Source organism: Coloeus monedula (assembly GCF_965178545.1).
Source record: "Coloeus monedula genome assembly, contig: HAP1_SCAFFOLD_278, whole genome shotgun sequence".
Lineage (NCBI taxonomy): Eukaryota > Metazoa > Chordata > Aves > Passeriformes > Corvidae > Coloeus > Coloeus monedula.
This window is the reverse complement of record NW_028120658.1, coordinates 67,826-92,248: the sequence shown is the minus strand read 5'-3', so window position 1 is coordinate 92,248 and position 24,423 is coordinate 67,826. Positions and strand designations below refer to the sequence as shown.

General features: G+C 46.1%; 1 protein-coding gene across 1 annotated transcript; it reads right to left on the bottom strand.

The window, feature by feature from the left end:
- Positions 1-8,095: 8,095 nt before the first annotated feature.
- Positions 8,096-10,624, bottom strand: LOC309585760 (inositol 1,4,5-trisphosphate receptor-interacting protein-like 1; the record flags this gene model as incomplete). The annotated part of the gene is made up of 3 exons (XM_082303631.1): positions 8,096-9,390; positions 9,745-9,837; positions 10,342-10,624. The coding sequence occupies 3 exons, from the start codon at positions 10,622-10,624 to the stop codon at positions 8,096-8,098; spliced, it is 1,671 nt and encodes a 556-aa protein (XP_082159757.1).
- Between the last annotated feature and the right edge of the window lie 13,799 nt (positions 10,625-24,423).

The following is a 24,423-nucleotide window of genomic DNA, read 5'->3' as shown; positions in this document are numbered from 1 at the left end:
CACAAAATAAAAATGAATGATTCCTACTCCTCCATCCCTTACTCTTCTCATCAGTCCACAACACTAGCCCCATGTGACAGAAAAGAGAAGGCACACTCAGGTTAGGGTTAAACTGTGTTTACGTTCTCTTTTCAGGCCAAACTAAGGAAGCACATCCAAAACCCCCGTGCTTCGGAGTTGGTGCATTTCCTCTTCAGGCCGCTGGAACTGGTAAATCTTATTCCCAGGTCTCACTGGGAACTCCTTTTATTTCTAGTTCACACTTACAAGTAGATAGATTGTGCAACAGGGTTGGAAAACTGCTCACACCTGGCCACAGCTTTCTCAGGAACTTCCAGAAGCGATGCCGGTTGTTCCTGGCCTCTGATCCGGTTTGAAGCTTGAAGTAAATACAGGAACCCCAGCAAATATGAATCCTTCCACCGGGTCAATAAGGCATTACTGTGAACAAAAGGGGCAGCCAGCTGGAGTCCCCACTGGGAATCTGTCTGGTCTCACCTTCAGGCAAATACGGCTCAGTATTTGCACTGAAAATGCTTGGAAGCAGAAATCCCAACTTGGAAAAGGAGCCACAAAGGAATAGCAAGATACTTTCCATTTTTTGAAGTGTCAGCTTCTGACACTTCACTCGTCTGTAACAACAGCTCATTTGTAGATCAGCTCTTCCTTTGACTCCAATCCAAAAAAATCTCATGTTCCCTTGAACTGTCCAGTCTCCTTCAAAGACTTAGGTTGATGTTTCTTGCAGTGACTGTGCTGATCCAAGGATCAGCTTTGTCTTCGATTCCTGCTCATCTGTGTGTCCCTGGTTTGACATTTTGACCGTTTCCTGCAAGTTCTCTCCTCTTTGTGTGGTTTGTGTGTGACTCAGATCATCAACAGCTGCGGTGGCCCCGAGCTGGCCCCGTCTGTCCTCAGCCCACTGCTTTCTAAAGACACCACCGATTTCCTGAGAGGACACCTGACACCCAAAGAGATAAACCTCTGGGATTCCCTGGGGGAGACATGGACCAGATCCAGGTAAGGACAGAGCTGCCATCTCCCCAGGCTCCCCACGCAGACGGGATGCTTGGATTCCCTGATGCTCCTGCTTCTTCTTTCAGGGGATGCCCTGAAAGACACATTCTTCGTGGATGTCACCTCATATTCCCACTTTCTGTCCTAGAGCCGAGTGGCCCCGAGACACGAATGTCCCCACCTACATCCCCAAATTCCGCAACGGCTGGGAACCGCCCACAGAAATCTTCCGTGGAACTCCCTGGGAAACAGACATTGGACACTTGCAAGAGGAAGGTTAGTCCTGTGTCCCTGTCTCTTCACTCTCCCTCCCCCTTTTCCGGAGAAATGGAGCTGCAGGGGTAGTGGTGGCATGCAACAAGTAGTTGGCTCAAAACTCAGTTGGATCTGGTTGCCCCAGTTAAATACAGAAAGCAAATGAGGCTGGAAAAGGGCAGCAATAATGAGCCTCTCCCAATCCAAGGCAACAGCACCCTACAGCGTAACTGAGCTCCAGGGACACAGGCTTCCCTGGAGAACACCTTGACCAAAATCTGCCAGACCATGACTCATCTACCACTATCCCTCTCCTTTTCTCCGATCAGCTTTCCCCTTTCCTGGTAACACTGACTCCATGTCTGCCTTTCCAGCTCTCCTCAGCCAATGGATATCCTTACTGGAACTCCTCACTCAAGCGTGGCCAGACGGCTGAGCAGACACAGGTCGGGGATGCCTTCAAACAGAACATCACTCCACATGGAAATAGGTGATGGATCCGCACGCCCGGAGCTTTGGCTCCCGCCTCGGAACCTCATGAACGCACACGGACACGTACAGTGACACTGGGACGTTTGGGCATCCTGGAGACAACTCCCTGCCACTGTTAATAACCACCAAGGGAAGACAAAGATCAGCTGAGGGGTTATTCCCATAAGCACTGTCTGCTGTTTAACCCCCAGCAGCTCTGCAAGGAAAGGAATCGCAGGTGTTTTCCACCGCAGGAGGCAAAAATATTGACTGACTTCATCAGTCCATCCATAGGTCTTGTTTCCCAACATCAGCCCAGCAAAGTGACCTTAAGGATCAGGTGGCAAAGATGCTGCACTGCGCTTTGGCTCTCCATGTGTGTAGAGATGCTGGAATCATGGAATCACAGAAGGGATTGGGTGGGAAGGGACCTTAAAGATTATCCCGTTCCAACCCCCTGCCATGGCCAGAGACACCTTTCACTATCCCAGGTTGCTTCAAGCTCTGTCCAGCCTGGCCTTGGACACTGCCAGGGATCCAGGGGGAGCCACAGCTTCTCTGGGCAACCTGTGCCAGGGCCTCAGCACCTTCACAGGGAAGGATTTCTTCCCAATATCCCATCTAAACCCACCCTCTGGCAGCGGGAAGCCATTCCTCCTTGTCCTTTCACTCCAGGCTCTTCAAGTCCCTCTCCAGCTCTCTTGGGGCACCTTTAGGCACTGGAAAGGGCTCTAAGGGCTCTCCAGAGCCTTCTCTTCTCCAGGCTGAACATTCCCAGCCCTCCCAGCCCGTCTGTGTAATGCTCTAGCTCTTGGAGCACTTCCTGGCCCTTCCTGGCCTCCTCTGGACTCCCTTGAGGATCTCTCCATCCATCCCAAAGTCACCCCAGCTTGCACAGACAGAAGCTGCCTACAGGAGGAATCTGCCTACAGGAGGAATCTGCCCTAAGGGAAGGGCACACACAAACCTCACCCCGTTGGAAACACAGGGCCGGGGAAGAGCAGCCCGACCTCCCAGCGCTGCTGGAAAACATTTTAGCTGAGGAAGGAGCTTTGTTTCACTGGAGACAGCAGCTCCCCCTTGGCTTTAGACAAAACCAAAGGCAAACCCACTGTTTAGGGGCTGAATAGAACAGTGTATTTCAGTCCTGCCCACCTCTCCCCCAGGGAACCGACAGGGCGCTGGGTTCAGACAACTCTTCTTAATGAGACAGAATTCTAGAAAATGGGGGAAAACCCGTCCCCTTTCTTCAGAAGTCTTGGGAAGGTCACTTCCAAAGCCAGAACAAACAAGGCCACCCCTTTGCCTTTGGTTTTTCCCCAAGGGAAAGATGGCTCTTCCACCTTCTAACAGCCCTGACACTCATTTCCCATCACCGGTTACTCCGTGGTACAAAACCTTCATCAAAGTACTTTTAGTTCAGAGTTTAGAAGCCCCATCTGCTTCCTTGTTTACATGAGCTCACACCTTGGAAACTGTCACATCTCGGAGCGCAACCAAACTCTTCTCAAACTCCACACGAATCCTCTGCCGTGATTTGACACATCACTTTACAGGGATTTGACTCAAAGTTTTCAGCTGACCATCCACTTTGCTGATGCCAGTTCGAGTCTGGGAAAAAAACCCTCAAGCCAGACTGTTTTTCCATGCTTTTCTGTTCTAATCTAAAGGATTTATAAGCTTTACTACAAGAGTTCAAATCCACAGGCAAGTACCTTAAATCAAATTATATCAGCAAAATAACTCTTCTTCTCATTCACCCCATCACTGATTCTGGTAGGAACATCAGGTGGTAGAGATGCAGTGTGGAGCAGGGAAAGAATTAGGAGCACTTTCAAAGATCTGTCTATTGACTGACAAAAGATCACACATAACCAACTTATGCTTTGCAAAGCAGGATAAAAATACTCAGGCCCATCCAAACTACTTCTTACGCTAGATGTGGCTGATCAATAGCCCGGCTGAAAAATGGACAAGCCACTGTAACAAGAAATACAAGTTTGGAAAAGGAAAAAGAAAAGTCCTGAAACCACAGAACTCCTGAAGCTTGGCTCGCTCCACTCTAATGTGCTCCTCCTGACACTTGCAGCAACTGGCTTCTCTCTTGCCGTTCCGAGAGGAACTCTATTTTGTATAGGGATGTAGACGTGTCTGCATTTAGACACCATCCTCAATACAAACCTCCTCCATTGCTTTTTTCTGACTGGAGATCCTTGCTACTGGATACGATGGTGCTGTTTATTGGGAAGGGTTGCTCTGATGCCGATCACAGCACAGCACAGCAGGAGCTCCCTTTTTGCTCCCTTGGGCTACTCCAATTCCTCTTGGGTGATCTCTGAAATACTCTTTATCAGCTGAGGGCTGACAAAACACACAATGTCTGATTAATCACCCTTCTCTTCTCCAGCCATGACACAAGAGCTGGGTGCACTCAGAAAACAGTTTTCTGAACCATCCTATATAATAACAATCAATGCCTTATAATTTCTGCCATCTAGATGAGGTCGCCATTGAACAGCTCCGTGTCCCAAGTGCTACCCAGCAGGGAGGGAAGAAGAGGAAGACAGGATCACAGCAGCCACTGATCAGTCATTCACAGGCATCATCACAAAGAAAGAGGAGAGAGTCAGGAATTTCACAGGCTACTCTGTTTCAGCAGCGCATCTCATCCTCCTCTTTTTAGATCTCTACTGATCACTACCTTCCAGTCCCTTCACAGTGCTCTCCTAATCCACATGAGTAACTAAGATGCAGAATAAGAGGGAAAATTTCTTCTGACCTCCAGTCACCTGAGAATCAAGCAGATAAGAGAAAACCTCCGCCCTACTCTAAGGAAGGTGTTTCATAAACTCACCTGTAGCTAAAGCTATTCAGAAAGCCCACACTACCAGACGCAGAGTAGTAAAGAGCCTCTTAATTTGCTGACCCTGGAGAAAAGGCAGCTTTAAACAAACTCTGCTACTCCCACTCTCTCTCCTTAGAACTTCAGGTTGAGATGCCTAGGACCAACTAAAGAAAAAAGTCATTTCATTCATGCCCTGGTCAAGCATTTCACACCCCCTTGTCCCTCCCAATCTACCAGCCAGTCAAACACAGAAAAAGCAAGAGACCCGTGGTAGGCTTCCAGTGGAAATACTGGCAAAATCTTCTTGGACTGCATTATTTGAAGGACCTGAGGTCAACTCACTGACTGGGAAAGACTTTTACTGCTCCACTTAGCCTACCAGCTCAGCTCAGCTCAGCAGCCTCCCAGCTACCTTTAGCTGCATAAGCACATGACCTGCAACCAGAAAGGCGTGAATCTTCCTTAGGAAGGAAACAGACACGGGGAATGAAGAGTGGAGATTAGTCCACACTCTTAGGAACAGGCAACACCAACCAAACACTCTGTGGCAATAGCTTGTGTCTAGAAGCTCTCTACCTTCCAGTCCACCTCAAGGCTTTGGGACTTGTGCTGACTTGCACAAAGGAACCCACTCCACCCTGCAGCAGTGGGCTCCTTCTTTCCAGCCTGGATGGAGACATGTCCTGTATTTTGCAAGCATGTCCAGGTGTTCAGAATGGAACATGCTGATCATGATTAGCACCTTAAGGCACACAGCTCTTCCTTTCTCAAAGTATGCTTTGTGAAATTATAGGCAGTGCTATCCCCACCTTTCCAAACAAATTACCCTCCTTCTAATTGCACTTGCCTTCAAAATACTGCCACTTCTTCATTTCAGACTATGCTTCCCTCAGAAGGATGCACAAAAGGTTAGAGTAGCTGCAAGCACCTGCACCTGCAATTTTCAAGTAACTGCGTCTTCAGAAAGGCTTCTGACAACAGGCCATTCTCTGGACATGAACACGGCAACGCTGAGGCAAGATAAATGACTTCGCTACATCTTACAGCCCAGATGTTTAAGGCCAGAGAAGACACCACCAGCTTGTCCTGATACTTCTGCTCATCCTCTCTGGTAGGGGCTGTACAGAGAAGAACACAGTTTTAAATTCTAACTCAGTTTGTGCTTCACTGATGAAGGAAGCAGGAAGAAAGGGAAAGGGACTTCGCTTTGGAGCAAATGGGAATTTTCTTGTGGATTTCAGTGTCCAGGATTTAAACCAGTAAGGGATTTTCTTCAGTAAATCCAAAGGACAATTGGCTACAGAAACTCGTATCTTGACACTATTGATAAGCGCTGACAGTTCTCTGGCTGTGACTTATTTTATTCAAACCTGCTTTCTCCGAATGCACATCTGACAGCAGGACTTGCTCCATTCAGCCTGCAGCAGTTCCACAGGAAAGATGTTGTGAAATTGGCCACACATCTTCGCAACGCTTCCACTTCAACATTTTTCCCACTATGTTCAAATGTATTTGTCAGCTTCCTAAGGAGTGCAGTGTCCATAACATAGGAGACAAGACTTTCATGCAAAAATTGAAAGACCTTGAACTGCAGTGGCAGAAGAACTCTGGTGTAATACCAGTGCCAGATGGCATGGGTGTGAAAAGCACATTCACATCGATACTGACAGGCTTAGGAGGGACACAGAGCAGGGTGAGCTATTCCCAAAGAAGGTGAATTGACAGTGCAAAGGAGAGTTAATACCAACCAGCTGCTCAGTTACTTTATCAGAGCTGCCCCTGTTTTCAAGGCCTGAAAGAACAGCTCAGTGCCAGAAAGACATCCAGATCATTTGGCTATGCTTGCTCTTATGGAGCACTGTTTTCAATTTCCATCCTAGTGGGGTTGCATACTACTGACCAGTTAAAATCAGCACCTGAGCTGCACAGCAGTATTTCAGTGGCAACACTGGACAGCTGTAGGTTCTGCCCTTCCCCTCTCCCAGCATGCTCCTCAGACACACAGCACACTTGCACCAAAACTCACAGCCACACCCACAGTTTAACCACCTGCAATAGTTTTGGCCCTGGCCAATCTAGCCCTGGGTGCATTGTGCAGCAAGAAGCCATGGGGGCCGTGCTTCTCCCTGACTCCAAGCATCGCTCCAGAGGCCACACAAGCTGTGCGGTCAGGCCGTAAGGCTCAATGGCACACAGAGATCAAGTCCTACCCACTGAGAGCACATGTCCTTGTGGAAGGGGCTGATGAGCGCTGGAGCAAGGGAAAGGGCAGGTCTCTGCAGCTGGGGGCAGAGGAGAGGGGAACAAAGTGGGTGTGTGTGTTTGGGGAGAAGGGAGCAGGGAGGGTGTTCTCCTCCTTCCACAAGCTGGGCCAAAGGGGCTGTGGTGGGAGCAGTGCCTGCCCAGCAGAGGAAGCAAAAGGCAGGGACCCCAGCGAGCACAGTTCCCTCTCAGTGGAACAGCGAGTTCTGCTGTTGGCAGCGATCCTCCTCTAGGAGGTTCCTGCCTGCTCTCCTCACATGGAGCTGCTTGTTCCTGTCCCTTCAGAGGCCTTCCCTCTCTGACGTGGGCCACAGCAGCTTTCTTTCCCATGCTCTGAATGAGGAGGGGCAGGTTTGAAGCAGCACTGGGAGGATTAATTAATATTTTAGCTGTTTCAACCATCATGACTTCTGGTTGCATTCATGAGACAAAATTAATCCCCTGCTCTAGTGAGTTGCAGAAGTGCAATACCGAGATGTGACTGCTGGACACAATCACCGCTTGAGTCACTTTGTCATTTTTTTCAGGTAGCTGCAATGGATGGACGTTCTCTAAGAACCATTGGATTAAATATAAAGAAGGACACTTTTCAGGCAATTTGAGAAACTTCTCTCCTTTTATTGTTTTTCCTAACATAAATATCTGGATATTACTGAAAAGCAGCCAAGCAACTACAGCAGTGTAGTTTAATTGCCTAAACTAAGGGTAAGTTTACAAAATAGTTTACCCACTGACAATACTAAAGGGCCTCTTGAAGCATGGATAATATATCCAGTTCCCATTATGAAAACTTGGACTACCTATTCTTCCATGGTAGTGTGACTTAAAACTACCTGTTGTACTTTCATATACTAAGAAAAACTACATCCTTAAAAAACTACAATAAGTACAGCTTACTGAAGAATTACATTAAGTCCCTAACAGGCTCGTTTTTTGGACTTGGAGGTATGCCAAGCAACCTCTGTCAGTTCATAGTCTTCTGTAAGGATGTGCAGGTGGAGCCAGTTTCTGCCTCGTAGACGTAGGAACATTGCAACAGCACCGTGGTAAGCTGAAAGGTGAAGGGCAAGGCCACGCAGAGATGTGTGTCTGCACAATGAATTAATGTGCCGCAGCATCTTCCTTCCGCAGGAACAGGAAAGCAGCTTCAGGATTGCCAGTGAAAAAAGCAAGAATTATGCAGTGCTCACGTGGCTGCCATCGGGTGGGAGCCCCCCCAGCACAGCTCTGTGCAGGGAATTCCTCTCAGTGGTTGGAGAGCAGCATCCAGAGGCGGAATCGCAGCTGACCGTAAGCTCGCATCGCCTCTGCGTGGGCGGCCGGATCTCGGGCCAGGTGCTCAAAGAGGTTGAGTGGCTCGACCGTTCGCATTGCCGGCGGCAAGCTGATCTCCTCAGGAAGCCTCTGGTTGCCCAGGACAAAGTGCTCCAGGCATTTCAACTGCAGGCAGCGGCGCAGGTATGCCATGATGTCCCACAGCCGCCGCGCAAATTCCCTCCTGCGCCACTGGGACAGCGGTACGGTGGTCAGCACGTGCATGACCACAGTCTTCCAGGTCAAGCTGGAAAAACCTGTGCCCCTCAGGATGCAGGTGAAGAGCTGCAGGCATTTCAGGTGCAAGCTCTCACACGGCACCTGCCTGGCGACGTGCTGGAAGAATTTTGCCTCTGCCACAGCGTACGTCTCAGGCCACGCTGTGCTTGCGATGGAGTCGGCCTCGGCGGGCTGGCTGCTCACAAAGATGCTGGAGCCGCCTTTCTGGGCCTCTGTGGGCTGGCTGACCACAAAGATGTCGGAGTCCCCGTGGCGCACCCCAAACAGCATCTCCACCATCAGGCTCTTCTTGCCTTTGCTCAGCCGGAATTGGCAGGACCGGCTGCAGGGCTGAAACACCAAGTGCCATGAGTACGACTGAGGCAAATGCAGCCACGAGCATCTCACCAGCTGGTAGAACCAGTGGGAGGTTTTCTCCACGTCCAGGTAGGAGCCGGTGCAGAGTGTCTCTAGGAGGCTGGGCTTCTGCTTCCGCCGCAGCTCCTCCTGCGAGTGGTGCAGGAAGCACAACAGCTTCTCGCCCAGCTGCTCCCTCTCGCACGTGCACACCAGCTCCACACGGACGCAGAAGGTCCTTGCTGCCATCTGCCCTGCACTGTTCAGCTCCAGGTGGAAGGCGTGTCCCGGTGGGGGATTCAGTGGGACCAGCACGCGGTACACCACATCCTGCTCACGGGGACTCCAACCCTCAAAGGCACTGCCCACCCCGATGGCTTCTTGAGGCACCGGGTAGAAACTATTGCTCACGCTGTCAATAAAGACACGCGTGAAGCTCTCCATCAGCTCAGCTGCCACTGAGCGACCTCTCTCCACGTCCTCGACAGGACACTGTATGCGATCCACTAAAAGGATCCCTCGCTTATTCCCAACGTCACAGGCGTCTTCTTCCTCTTCAATTCCACCACTGCTGCCTTTGTCCTTGCCAGCAGCACCACTGCCTTCTTTTTCACTGGCAGCCACATTTCCACCTTCTTCTTCTTTTCCATCTTCATTCTTCTCGCCTTTCACATTCGCATCCCTGTTTTCCTGATCCTTCCCATTCCAATCAGTGGCTCTGTGTTCACTGGAATGACTGTCTTCCTTCAGCTTCATATTGCTGCTTTCTCCTTCATTTATCTTATCAACACCTTCTTCAGTTGAAGCAACATTGCCATGTTCCTCTCCATTTCCATTTTCATTCTTTTCTCCCTTCCTATCGGCAGCACTGGCTTTCTCATCTTTGTCTCCAAGATTGCTTTCTTCATTTCCAATGTCCTTCTTTTCTTCCTCAGTTGCAGCAAAACCACAATGGTCTACTGCATTCTCACCATCACGGCTGTCTTCTTGTCCTGTCCAATCACTGCTTCTTTGTTCACTGGCATCACTGCTTTCCTGCACTTTCACATCCGCTTTTTCTTCCTTTCCATCTTCACCTTCACGTACGTCATCGTTGCCTGCTTTCATATACGCATCATCGGTTTTTTCTTCATTTCCATCTCCTTCTTCTTCCTTTCCAGCATCCTTGTCTGGCTCCACCTTCACATCCTTGTTTTCTCCTTCATTTGCTTCATCTAGGTCTTCCACACCTCCAGTAACATTGCCAGGTTCTTCTTCATTTCCTTCAGCAGTATTGTCTCCTGGCATATTCCCATCACTCCAGCCTTCATCTTTCCTTGCGTCATGGCCATCATCACTTTTAACATCACTGTCTTTCTTCAACTTCACATCTTCATCTCGTTCATTGGCATCATTGTCGTCTCCTTCATTTGCAGCCACAGGACTGCCTTCTCCTTCATTTCCGCTGCCACTGTCATCTGCCTCCACAGTCACATCAATGTTTTCTCCATCTCTCTCGGAATCCAAACTGTCTTCTTCCTTTTCTTTTTCCTTCTCCTCTCCCAAGGTCTTGCAGGAGGTCTGGTCCTTGCCGCTGCTGTTGGTTTTGCTGGCTTCAGGACTCCTCCTGCAGCTAAACCACAGGCCCAAGAGGAGCAGGAGTCCAGCAAGAGCCCAGAATGGCCACTGCTGCAGGGCACCAAAGAGCAGGGCTCCCCAGCCCTCGTCCTGCTGCTCCGGGGGCCCTTGCTCCAGCTCCTGCAGCAGCCGAGCCATCTCGCGGTCGAGCAGCTCCTCACGCTCCTGCATTCGCCGGTGCGTGGCCTCATCCAGCCCATCCCCAGCTGGCTGGGGGTACTGGATCAGGCTTTGCACGAGCACGAAGAGCAATGACAATAAAGCCATGGTCTGCAAGAGGACACACAGAAGGGGTTCAGTAGGGCCGGAATGGAGGCAGCCAGTGCAGGGCAGGAGCCACGGGGATGTGGCAGCAGGAAGGAGAGGCCCCGGCAGCTGGCAGGAGGCAAGGCCTGCACCGCTGCCCCAGCAAGCACCGAGCCTGAGCAAGGCGCTCCCGCCAGGGGCTGGGCCCTGGACGCAGGGACAGAACACACGCCCCGGGTGCCAGCGCTTCTGCCCCAGCCCTCCCCCAGCCCTGCCTCCCCACCGCCTGTGGGCACTCACCGCTTGCCCAGGCTCTACTGGGGGCAGCGTCAACCAATGGGGCCTTTTATAGCTGCCCCCATTGTGACACGGCCCCTGTGCTGTCACAGGCCCCAGAGCGCATCACAGGCCAGCCCCACCCGCCATCCCCAGCCCGGGAACTGCTCATGGCCCTGGGCACCCAGAGCCTCAACAGACACAAAGTGCAGACCCATCAGTTGTGAACCTGGGAACCCCAGAGCTTCCCTGTACAAAGCAGGCACAAGCGCCCTCCCACACAAACCCTTGTCAAATATAAATTTGTGTGACATGATCCGTGGATGCTCTTGGTATATAGGTGTAAGCTTTTATTTAATCTTGGAGGGGGACATTTTTTATTAATAATATTTATATTTATTACTTTTGGGGCAGGATGTCATATAGGCTAATGTTTTGTTACAGATTTAGTGAGAAATCTTTCTGAAAGAAATCCAGGCTGCTTGAATGATGCACAGGAAGACGTAACACCCTCCTTAAAGAGGCCCAGTAAGTTAATTACAAAATTTTGGTGTCTTCAACAACCTCTCAGCTCTTAAAACTCTATGGTTCAACACAGTGCAAAATTCTGGGATAGCCAGGATTTTGTTCAGAAAGTAGAATGTCTCATTTTTCAAATTTGTAGCAAAGATGTACATCTGTCACTCCCACCATCTTCAAAATTGTCTGCCTTAAACAGAGTTAACCAATCTCTCTGACTTGTCTGATATTGCACTGGTTTATTAAAGGAAATTCTGACTCTTTCTGCTATCTCTGTGTATTTATCTCCAAAGGACTGTGAGTATGGAAGAGTCATCCCTTATGTTCCTCAGCTCTTCTTTGGGGAACTCACCTACAAATGGAACTGCAGAAATGGGGAGGGAGGAAAAGGAAACAGGATGTGAATCGAGCACCTGCATAGTGACCACAGATGTCCACTGCTAGACAGACACTGATGTCAGGCAGATCATGCCCTCCAAATAGTGCTCAGAAAGAGAACAAGTTTGGGATTTCTGAAACTGCTCTGAATTGGATTTGCTTAAACAGATGTCATTAGTAAAAGCAATCAAAGAAAGAGTTTTGATCCCTCTTCCAAGCTGATGCCACTTATCATGTATCTTCCCTGCATTCTTCTAGGGAAGCTGTTTTTGATGTTGTCCTGTCCTTCTTTTTATAAGGGAGCAAAAATACTTTGTTAAGTATTACTCTTTCAGTTTTGTTTCCTCTCCTCTTCTGAGATACAGTAAAGTGAACATTCAGCAGAATAGTTTTGTATTTTTTGAACACAATTCTTCTTTTATCCAACTGAGGCCCTTCTGTGATCATGAAAAAACAGAAACTGTTGTGAACTACAGTTTACACTCATAAGAGGTTGACATGGGTCAGTTCTCCAAGGTTATTCTTAGTTCAACTGCTGTGTAAACTGTTGATGTCACTGACTGGAGGCTGCTCTTCAGGACATTATAGATATGATAATTATATGACAGAAAATGCAACATATCGTTGAATCTGACCTTCAAGTTCACTAGCTTAAAAAAGGAAAAAAGTGTCTGTAAGAAATTTGCTGCTTTTCCCATTACTAAGATGTAATAGATGCCTTCAAGTTTATACTCAGTCGACAGCATATACACATGGACAGCAGTGCCCATCCATCTTCAAGCTAGGGTACATTTTAAGTGTCAATGATCACTGCCTCCAGAAAGCATTTTTGAGACAAAACAGGCAAAGTCTTTTGCATATCTAGACAATCATCCAATACTAGGATCTTCACTCCCACATAAACACTTCATGTTTTTCCACAGAGGAATCTGAGATAGATTTTTCTGAGAAATAACAAACCACCAAAAATTAATTAAATGACAAACAAGGGAAAAGCACCACTTCCTCACTCAGCACATTTTCCTTGATTTTCATTAAGCATTCAGATTTACAGATGCTGATATTGCCACAAGAGCAGTTTTTTTCTGGTTTAACTTCCTCTTCCAGTAGAGCAAGCACAGCTGCAAAATGCAAGCTCATTTCCAGGCTCTCTTACACATCACCAGTTTACCACATTCCAACCAGTCACAGCTGTGCAACACCCTGTCAGGGTACTGGGATTACTGCAGTGCCACAGACAGTTTAAGTGAGGCTCATGGAGCTGTACAATTTTAACTATGTTTTATATGTATAATTAAATGATGCATGACATGGAAATAAGCCAGCTGTACTGAAACTGAACAAACTAACTGCTCTGATGCAACAGTTAAGCATCTCATCAGTTCTAAAATGAAACAGGTTTAAAGCAAAAACAATATAGAGAACAGAATGCTTGACACTGTTAAATAGCATGGTCAAAGGATAATTTTTGAACATTAAGGAAATGCACTCACCCAGTCAAATTTTCAAAAGAATTCCTGGCACCAAAATATTCTCTGTTTGCTTTTTCACCATGTTTTAAGAATGGATCACTCTGGGGGAAGAAAATCCTGTGCGCAAAACACTGCGTGAAACTAAACAATCCTTAAACATGGCTAATTTCCATGTGGAGCTGATGATTTAGCACTGTCATCCTTCAGCAGAGGAGAAAGAACTACCTGTCTTTAGTTTATTTAGGTAAGATGAAAAAAGTGAAGAGCGTGAATTTGATCTTGCTTCAATTAACTTCAGTGGAAAAACTCTTGCCATGACTTCAGTGAGAGTGAGACTGCATCTTAATTCATTCTATATGGAGAAAAACAAATCAGCTGAGAATAATGCTTTTGTTTATTAGATGTAAATTACTACCACAGTCGTTTTTAACAGTGCTAAGTAAATCCTGCTTTAAAAGCCAAACGTTGCCTTCAGTCCTGCTTATTCCTCTGTACTGTGTCACAATGCAGGATTCCTGGTCCTCTGACCAAGTCACCGCTGTCACAGTAAGCATGGCTTGCTCTGGGGAATGGCCACATTCCCAGTAAGCATGGCTTGCTCTGGGGAATGGCCACATTCCCACACGGGAATGATAGATGTTTGTGGATGTCACTGGTGACAATGTCCAAATCTGGGCTAGGGCATGCCCCCCAGCCAAGAAACTAGGGTGCACACTTTTGTAATATAAATGCATTCACTGAGAACACAGACTACACTTACTAAAATGTCCATGAAAAGCAGCCAAGTAAATCAAATCAATAGGGTTAAATTTGCAATTAGGATTCTCTCTTTCGGCAGGAAAATTTTAGGATAGCCACAAATTGAGAAAAATTTGCTTTTTTTTCTTCTTTTTCTCAGAAGGCAATCAACCTTCTGGTCTGGCTATTCTTTACTTCTCCCTATGAAGTAAAATCTAAAAAGACACACACACGATATTTATGGAAGGACCTCCCAATGCATTAGGAAAAATTATTACTCAGAAGATCAAACAGAAACAAGACTGTCTACACTGTATGAATTAAACATACATGAATTAGGACACTGAGCCTTCCATTCTTTAGTAACAGAACTGATGCTGTCCTGAAAATGACATTAATGAATTAGACTGGTATATGAAAACCTTCTGCATCTGCTCTAGAGGTTGGAATGAGGATGTTAAATGAGGCAGCAGACAACAAGGACGTGCTGCTTAGGGAAGCTGAATATCACTTCTGTGCTTGTGGAGTTCTGCAGTTTGGATGAAGGTCACAGGTTATCTCCAGCTACATGAAAATGAGTGATAAATACACACTGTTGGTCTTAGACTGAAAGCAGTACTGGGCAAAGAGAGTCAAAATATGGAATATTACTCAAAATCATCCCCTGGTTTTCTAAAGATCATAATCTTCTATTAGAAGACAGTTTGTTACCTTCTCCTAATATTAAAGCTGTAATAGTAAAAGCACCTCAATCTTGTAGAAGTATCTAAGATACACAGAATAAGTAAGGTATATGCAGTGAGAGCACCCTAAAAACATCACAAGAGGAGTGACAATTTCTGGGATAGTAATGACATGAACGAGTATCTAAACGTTAAGTCTGAGTGAATAAGAGAATTTTTCAACTAATGGATCAGGGAAAATGTGAAAGGATGAGATATGTGATTAAAGATCATAGTGTATTCGGTTAACACAGGTGGAAAATATATGGCTTTGATTCTGTACTACAACATATTTTAATTGATTTGTGTGTAGTTTTAGTTTTATACATGCACAGTTTTTTAGAACACATCTTTAGACTGGGACAAACAATAAAGGAAATCCATTGTATGACTTTACATTGATCCCAACATCACTCACTGGAATATCTTAACATTTCCTGCACAGATTCCCATTCGTTAAGATGACAACCTTGAGAAGAAGGAAACCTGTAACTGCCATTCAGAGAAGGTCTAAAATTTCAATTGCTGTTTGAACACAAAGGAGCTTTGACATGCTGTGGTTTATTGAAGCACTCCTGCAGTTATAGACACATCTTTAACCACCCTACCCTCTCCCTCTTCCTCCATCCACCACTGATTGATGCAACTGGAAGCTTCAGTAACTGCAGAGCAAAGTCCCGCTTACTTCCAGCTCTCCTGCCCCAGCAAATGCTCAGCTCTTCTGGGAAGATGGAGCTATGCCATAAGCACATTGCACCTGAAAGGAGATGAAACCTTCCCTTCAAAGACACATGTGACCAGGTTTTTGGAACTGCCTGATGTGGCCAGTTCTCATCTGTTTTCCATAAAGAAGGAAAAGAGCCCTGTATTCTCCTCTTCATGAGAGTTCAAGTATGAATTCCAAAGAACAGAGATGCCAGGACTTGTCAGTGACATGACTAACAATTTTATGAGAACTGGCAAAACAGTTCATTTCTCCTACATCTTATTCTCAGAAACCTTGGAATTGTTTTGTCTGAAAGATTTGGGGGGAGGAAGGTAGACTTAATTCTCACAACTATATTAAATATTCAGTACATCTGATATTCTGTTGTCAACACGCAAAATATAGTTTAATTATGATAAGCCATACTGGAATCATTTACAATACATAAATGTGAAAAAACAGCATTAAATTATTTCTTGTTCCATGTGGAAAAATATACACCTTCCAACCCCCCAAGAAAGTAAGACAAGGCACAATAAATTCTGGTAATTCTCTTTCTTCTGACTTTTCAGTTCCATCACAGCTCTCAAAACTAAGATTTATGTGCTGTTTTGCATCTGTATCTGTTGTTGATTTTCCCCCCCTACAGGGATATAGGTGAATAAGTTTGGACAGGAAACGGTATCCCTCAAGCCAAACTGAAAGGTTTATGAAGTTGCTAATAAAAGTTTGGGTCAGGGCCTAAATATCAATCATCTGCTCACTGTCTTTTTAAACGAGCTCAGGCATTTTCCCAACTGTTCCCAGCAGGTCTCTGCCACTATTTTAAACTAAGATTTCAGCCATTTTTTTTCCCCTGTGTTGACCTCACTAATTTTTCTTTCTCCCCCTCTTTACCTGCCAAAGGCATCCATCAGGATTTTGCCAAAGGCTATCTGCTTTTGAAGTTGAGAGGAATTCACTAATCGTGAGCGTCAAATCCACAGTAAATGCCATGGCCATATGGTATATGCTGCTTTTGGGAATTAGCTCAAAAGGCCTAGCTGTGAGAAGGCCGGCTGTATGTCAGGAGGGTTTTACTGCTAACTTTCATAACTCATGTCAGCTCTTTCAGTTTCTGTATGCATTGGCTTCAGGGAGTGCAACTGTTCCCTGAATTTATAAAAATGTTGTCAAGATCCCTTGATCTTGCTTCCTCTGTCTCTCTCACACAAACACATCCAAACACATTTATATACACAGTGGAATAGCATGCACAGTGGCATGCAAATCTAGCAAAAGAGAAGCTTGTAAATAAATAGCATGTCATTCTGCTTACTCAATACATTTCTCTGGGTGTTAAACTCATGATAAACATATCATAAGCCCCGATGAAGGCTCTACAGCCTGTCCCATCACACCATCCTGAGTGTAACTCTGCAATGCATAGGAAGACATAAGTTTGAAAAACAGAGCAGAAATAGCTCCCCTAAGGGCAAGGTGCTGACATAGCTGAAACATAACTAACTGGAGAGCATTTGTTTTCACTAAAGAAGGAAGTGTCAGTGACACATCTCTGTGCCTGTGGAGGTGTACTGTACATGCAAAGCAAAAAGAAATCCACCTTCTTTAAAAAATTGGCCATTAATACATAAATATGTCTGTGTTGAAATCCCTCAGACGGTACCATTCTTAACAAGAACTACACACAAGACTAAGAAATTCTGCAGAGAATCACGCTTTTGTGATCCAAAGAGGCAAGGAGAAAGAAAACCACATATGAAGAGTTTAACATACCCACTTAGTGATAGAAAAAGAATTATTACAAAAATAAATGTCAGTCCCCTTGAAACACTTGAGTCAGCGCTCTCAACTTTCTCTGATGCTGTAGGAAGGTGTGAATGTCCTCCATGTGTCACATCATCCGCACCAGCCACACAGGAATGTCTCCAATGCACCTCAGAGCCTTTCAAGGACCACTCCCCTCTAATTTATGTATAGTCTGTTAACATCCTCTTGGAGCAAACAGAAATAATACTTTTAAAAGACATTTATACTTCAGAAACATGTGCCCCGACACAACAAAAAACCCAGATTTTAATACTGCCCCGAGGCAGAATTCATCCATCTTTAAGGCTTCTATTATGTATTTCCTGGTTAGTAATACAAAAAGAACTGCTGGCAGTATCACATCGAAACCAAAGTGCCAGAATCAGAGAAACTACTGAAAAGTTTACCTTTATAGGAAAGCTTCAGTCTTGGGATATTTTGTTTTGACGTTCCAGTGACTGGAAGGAACAGCATCGCTAAAGACAGCAGGCTGCAGGCATGTGGCACTTGCAGAGCTCTCATTCTGCTCTCCTCTTCTGTATCTTCTTTTGTACTATGGTGAAATATCTCCCCACTTTTCAAACAATCCAAGTTTTATCTGGAAGAAAAAAAGAAAACATCTGTAGATCTGCTTTACTGCATAAGCAACAATTCTGTAAGCAAGGCAGACCTATTTCTAAAGAGCACCTCAGTTAATTTCTTTGCTACGAAAGTATTTTTCCTCTAGTACAAGTAAATATGTTTTATTTCTTTAATACTAAATTTACACATTTTGACATTGGAAAAATATGTAAACTTTTCAGACACCAATGTCTAGCCTAGCTAACGTTTAAGCACAAATTAAATTAATGCAGTATCCATAAAAAGAACATTTGACATTCAAAAGTGACCATGCAACTTGATAGTTAATACCAGTCCATTGGATATCTTACATGTTTTATAACTCTTTTTGTCTCAGTACAACAGCTATTGTGTGTTTATGCTATGACTAGAATGAACTGTAATGTCTCAGATGCCATGGGGGTACAAGCTGAGTTAACAGTGAGTACTTACCCATCAAAAACTAAACTAAGAAAACTGGAAAGAGCAAGCAGTTGTGTTTAGTTTTAATAGAGAAAAAAGTCAAAGCGGATGATGGATTTAAAAGTGCTTTCAGTATGATATTTCCAGCAGAACAACTGCCTCAACTCATCCACCAAAATGTCCTATAAACTTTAATGAGTGTTTCAGGCTGGGGTCAATAGGCTGATACGGGATTTTGTTAGCACAGTGTGCAACTAAGCCAGCTTTGCAACACTTTTCACTTAGTAAGAATCATTCATATTCCATAAATCTTGAAGTGTTTTACAACTGAAAGCAATTATCACTGCCCTTATTTTCCCTATGCAAAAACGGAACCATAAAGCTGCAGTGAACCTATTTCCTCAAGGTCACACAGCAAGCACAGTAGTTGAAAAGAAAACAGCAACAGCAGTCCTGCTGTCCTTTGTACCCAGCTATCAAGGATCCCTTTTGCCCAATAACTCGACTTTTGCACATGAAATTATTTGAAATGGCATCTTGAGTTCTGAAGGCAAAAAACTTCATGGTTAATAAATCACAGAGATCAGAGTATGAAAATATTTGTGAGACCAGATCCTTCCCCCTGCAAGTGCCTGATGCTAGAGGTCAAGGGAGATGGCTGGTGAAATGACAAATGTCAGTGTTTGAGTAATGCTGTAAAACCAAGGAGTAAGGAAATGTTATGGTTAGTCAAGAGATTAATGGCTCATGATGTGCCATGAAAATTCTTTTCTGAAAGGTACTGGAGCTGCCTGATTAAAAGAGCAATCCTAGTGCCCACATCAGCCAGCACTTGCACAGACACCAAAGGAGAGGTTCCTTGCAAGTCCATGAGAGATGCAGCACAGCTTGTGGCCCCTGAGCCTTTCCACCGGTCTGTTATTTGAACTCCTGCAGCACTGGGTCTTGCAATTCTGTGAGCTACAGCAGCACCCAGAACCAATTCGGCACCTCCTGATACAGGCAGTTCATCCTTCCTGGCATGAAAGGATGGAAACAGAATCCCTTCCGTTCTCTCTGACACAGGAAATCTTTCTCAGATGAAACTTGGGCTTTCTGAGCCTCCAGACTTTCGCTCAATAGCAAAAGACAAGGAAGTGTGCAAGAAGAGCATGATGGTGAAAAAGAGGGAAACAATTTGTAAAATCCCCAAAGCATAATTCCTATTGCAGAACACTAAGCTTCTTCCTTCTCAGTCCCCTCTTCAACACTCATATTCAGTGTCTGAATGCACTACTCTTGGCCAAGTGTGAGTACATGTTCACCAAATGACATGGAGAGAAAACAGACAAACATGAAATGCCTGTTTCATCTTTCTCTTCCCTTTATTACAGTATCAGATCCTAAGAGAACACCCTTACTTCTTCTGTGCCAACACATCTATCTGAGGGTGGACCACGAAGGACTAAAGTGGATTAGACTATCCCAGGGTTAAATCGCCTTGAAGAAATTTATTTAGAGGTGAAAAAGGGGAAAAGAAGGAGAGGGGACGAGGGGGAAGAATATATGAAGATGAGACACCAGCCCTGTTCATCTTCAGCAGGATGATAGTGACAAACCATACTTCAAAAAGAAGCAATTAAGAGGGAGCCAGTCTCACTGCAAGTATGTTGAGAAGTCACGGCCTGAAGGTCTGGGCCTCAGCCAACAGGGAACTCACCAAAGGATATGGGGCTCATTTTCTTGAGGCAAATTACTGTGAAGAATCAGGACTAAATTTGACTAAAAAAACAGTTGCATCAATGCACTGTCATTTGCTGAATTGATTGAGAATCAGCACCAAACTCAGCCCTTCGGCCATAGCTCACAACCTCACTTTTTCATGTAGGCTTTTTTTGCTAATGGGAACCTTCCTTTTTTCTTGGTTGGGTTTTTTTTTCCCCTTTCCCCTTTTATTTGAATAATGTCTGTGAAAAACCATTTGCTTTCACGAGGCGGTTAGTTTACACTGGAGGCAGCAGCTCTGTGAGCTCGAGCCAACCCTGTCCTGTCTTTAGATTCATTGCAATCTGGCCACATTGTCACATATATTTTTAGTTTATGATGATCCTCTAATACAATTCCAGCTTCCACACAGAGTCCTTCCAACAGTCTAGCTCAGGTTAATGAACTTCAGGACACTTCTCTTCTGCAGGAATTTTGAGGCCCAGGGGGTGGCTGTGCCCAAGAGATTTGCCAAAATCCGCTACGATTTCACCGTGCGAAACGCCAGTGAGCTCTCGGTGCTGAAGGATGAAATCCTGGAGGTACGTGACCGCTCCTGGAAAAGGTGTGTCCCCCAGGGGCAGGAGAGAGCTCGGGATAGCAACAAGCACCAACTCCATTTTCCCTGGTGGTATCTCAGCAGTGACACAAAGCTTTGCTCAAACCCAAAGCTGGAGCAGGCTGCCTGTGCTGTGTCGTGTCATTTCCTCAGCTCAAAGACATCGGTCCCATTTTAACCACAGTGAGGAGGGAGGACAACAACTCGCTCTAGAGCCCTGCTCATCCCCCGCTGGGTCGGTTCCTTATCACCACTTCCTCCTCCACGAGGATTTGTTTTCTCTGAAAAGCACCTTTCTCATAACCTTTCTCTTACTGCAGCACTGTTGGCAGCTGGACAAGGTGGGACGTGACTTGGGCTGACACTGATCTGTGACCTGAGGAAAAGGTTTCTCTGCAAAATGTGGCTTTTTATTTATTTAATTATTTATTTTAATGCAAAAAGACATCAGAAACTCAGTCATTAGGAAAAAAAGGTCTGGAGAAACAGGGACATTATGTAGGAACTATGAGTTCTTCAGCACGCAGAGGTGCTCTCCTGTTCATCCTTACGATAAATTCTGATGCTTTCCAGGAGAAGTTTCAGTCCTGGATTGCATCTGAGAGCAACAGATCTGATTAGAGCTCCTGGCCTCAGTGATGTCCTTCTGGCAACTTCACCTTTTGGATGGTTCGGCCCCGCTATATCCTGGTTGTTTATGCCTGAAATCCCATTTTCCCACAGCAGATTTATTTTTGTCCCTCTCTCAGGTGTTGGAAGATAATAAGCAGTGGTGGAAGTTGCTCAACCGGAGTGGGCAGGCCGGTTATGTTCCGTACAATATCCTGGATGTGGTGAAACTGGAAGAGCTCAAACAGGTCTGTAGTCAGGTAATACCTGACTGGTATCAGCTGCAGGGCACAATCTGCCTCTGGGAATAATGTTGTCATTAGACCTCCCTGATTTCTTAGGATACTATGCACCAATCAGGACAGACCTTCAGAAGTAGACAAAGCCAGGAGATTCCTGAGTCTCCTATGATAAAATTCACATTTTGCTACGATCGTCTTCCCAAATAAGGCCTATCCTTCCTATTTGTGCACCAGCCTCCTGCTTTCCATATTTTTCCACATCAAGATTTTTCTTGGGGGTTAAATTAAAGATGGACACTTCCCTCAGCCAGTTCAGTTCAGCACCAGGAACACGTTACTGGAGTGGAGGCAGATGGAAACACCATCTAAGTGAGAATTAACTGAATACTGCAACTTGCACTGCAGAAATGTGGAGCTGGAGTGTTCTAAACACCCTAGGGAAGCATGGAATTGCTTCCCCATTTTGGTATTGCAGCGTTTGGGCAAAGCCTAAGGCGGCCCAGCAGGCTTCTGGATAAATCCCTGCTAGTTTAATCAAAACGTCAAAAAACTTTCCAGTCCGCTCCAGGCCCTTGGCAGTGGTCCTGCTTCACATCCCAGCTACGGAGCAGTGAGGCTCTGCCTTCCAATGAGATCGAACATGTTTGGCACAACTAGGAATTCCCTTGCGCAAACTTCAGACTTTGCTTTGGGTTCTTCATTCCCAGAAATTAACTTCTTCCATGCAGCTCCACCTGAGGTCTCCCCAGCCCCACATCAGCACAAGGAGAACACGACAGTTTGTCCCTCCGTGGGTGTGAGGCAGAAAGTTTAAGAAAATTAAAAACGACCAAAAAAAATTCTTACTTTTCTTTCCCTTTCTAACCAGTCTAACCAGAGCTACAAAGGAGACCTGAGCTCCAGGGGCTATGGCCCATCCAGCCCAACCCACAAGCTGCCTGCCAGCTACGCCGGGGATAAGTGGGGCAGTGAGATGTTGTCGCGCCACTCTGCACAGGACGCCAAAGAACGCACGTGTGTGTCCCACTCTGGGCTCCCCTGGGTTTGGGCGCTCGGGGGACCAGACCTGCCCAAGGGGCTCCCCTGCACCTTTTACTGATCACAGCAATGGAGCAGCACTGTGTCTGGAGGCCATTCCAGGCAGGACAAGAGCCAAGAGAGCAGCCTTGGGGCTTGTGACACCTCCGGGGCTCTCGGGCGGCCCGGGCCGAGCAGGGCAATAAGTGATCACCCCATGCCTCCTTCCTCCAGTTCTAACTTCCTCCTCCTCCTCCCAAGGAGAGAGTTTCCTTTCTCTTCCAAAATGTTTAAGTGTGTCTAAGGAACAGCTCAGGTCAATCCCTTTCTCTCACTTCCTTTTGCTCATCTCCCGGCACACACACAGTGCCCGCCTGGCCGCTTCCTTCATGTGGTTCCACAGAATTCCCGGCCAAACAGGAGATCCGCATCACTCCCTCACCCTGCACATGCTGTGGGGCTCACAGAGCAGGAGAGAGATCAGGGGCCCTGCTCACCTCACCCCTTATCCCACCCTGTCCACTCCTGGAAGCAGGAGCCCTTCTGGGACGACAGGAAGCCCCACAATACGAGGACACAAATCTGTTCATATCACTGAGTTATTCTCCACAGTCTTCAGGAGTTTCATGGGGAAAGTGATACTGGATGAAGAGTCACTGGAGTTTTCACAGAAGCACAGGATGCCCTGGGCTGGAAGGGACCTTCAAGCTCATCCCATCATGAGTGTGTTGCTCATTCCCAGTTTGTGCTTCCTGCCGCTTCTGTTCTGTTGCGGAGCAAAACCTGGAGCTCTGCGATCAGCAAATTAGTGACTAGAAGCAGCAGAGAGGACTGAAAAGGTCTCAATTCCAAACCTCCAATTGTAGATTCTCACAGAACTGTGCTTCCACATCAGGCAACAGCCAAGGGGTGATGGGAGCAAAATAAATGGCAACACAGGGGCACAGGAAAATGGGAATCACTTTTCTGGGCTGAATTTAAATAAGAATGTTGAGCCACATCCCCATTTGCCTTACAGTTTCCCCACAAACATTTAATGGCATTTTTGACTGAAGACTTGCTTTCATTCCCTACTTGTTTCTACAGAACTTATTCACCAAACAGATGAGCTGAACGACGAGCTGCTAAAGAAGATCACAAACAATAAAATTCAGCCTCCCCACAGGAATTTCAAAGTGGAAAAGCCTCAGCAAGTTTTCGTGCCCCTCACCTTTGAATCCAGCACTGAAGAAGTCAAAGCCTGGCTGGAGGCCAAGTCATTCAGCAAAGAGTAAGATTTGCCCTATTGCCACGTGCAATGCTCGTCCTTCCCTGGAGAAGGAGCGGGGGAGGCCACCGGCACCATCTCACCTGGGACAAGCCACTTGGATTTACTTACAGAGCCTGTGTTGCAAATTAGATTTCAACCCTGTTCAATCCAGGCTCTATAACCAGAATGTTCAGAGCCCAAAGTCACTCCCTTTCTCTGGTATAAATATTTTCTTGGAGATAAACAGTTAACTAACTAAATCCAAGGCCTGAAATGCTACTGGAATTGCAGCTGCCACCTTGGAACAGCCCCAGGGCCCCGTGATATGGTCCCACTGCAGCTCCTGGCCTCCCATCTCCAACTCCTCACCTCTGGCACGAGGCCACGTGCAGCACAATCGTCACCTCCCTACTTTGTGTCTCCCCAGGACCGTGGAACACCTGGGCATCCTCACCGGAGCTCAGCTCTTCTCCCTCAACAGAGAGGAGCTGAAGAAGGTGTGCGGTGATGAGGGAAACAGAGTCTACAGCAAGATCACAGTGGAGAAAAACCAGCTGGAGGTAAGCATTTTTCTGGATAATTCCTGCTGGAATGGGGGCTGTACCAGCAGCGTCAGATAGCTCATTAAACAGGCATTTTAAAAAATACAATTGTGGGGAAAAAAAATGCAACCAAACCTACACCAGCAATAAAACACACGTAAAAATTCCGAAGTGTCTTTTGAGCAAATCTGTAAGATCCCCCTGTTTCCACTAATT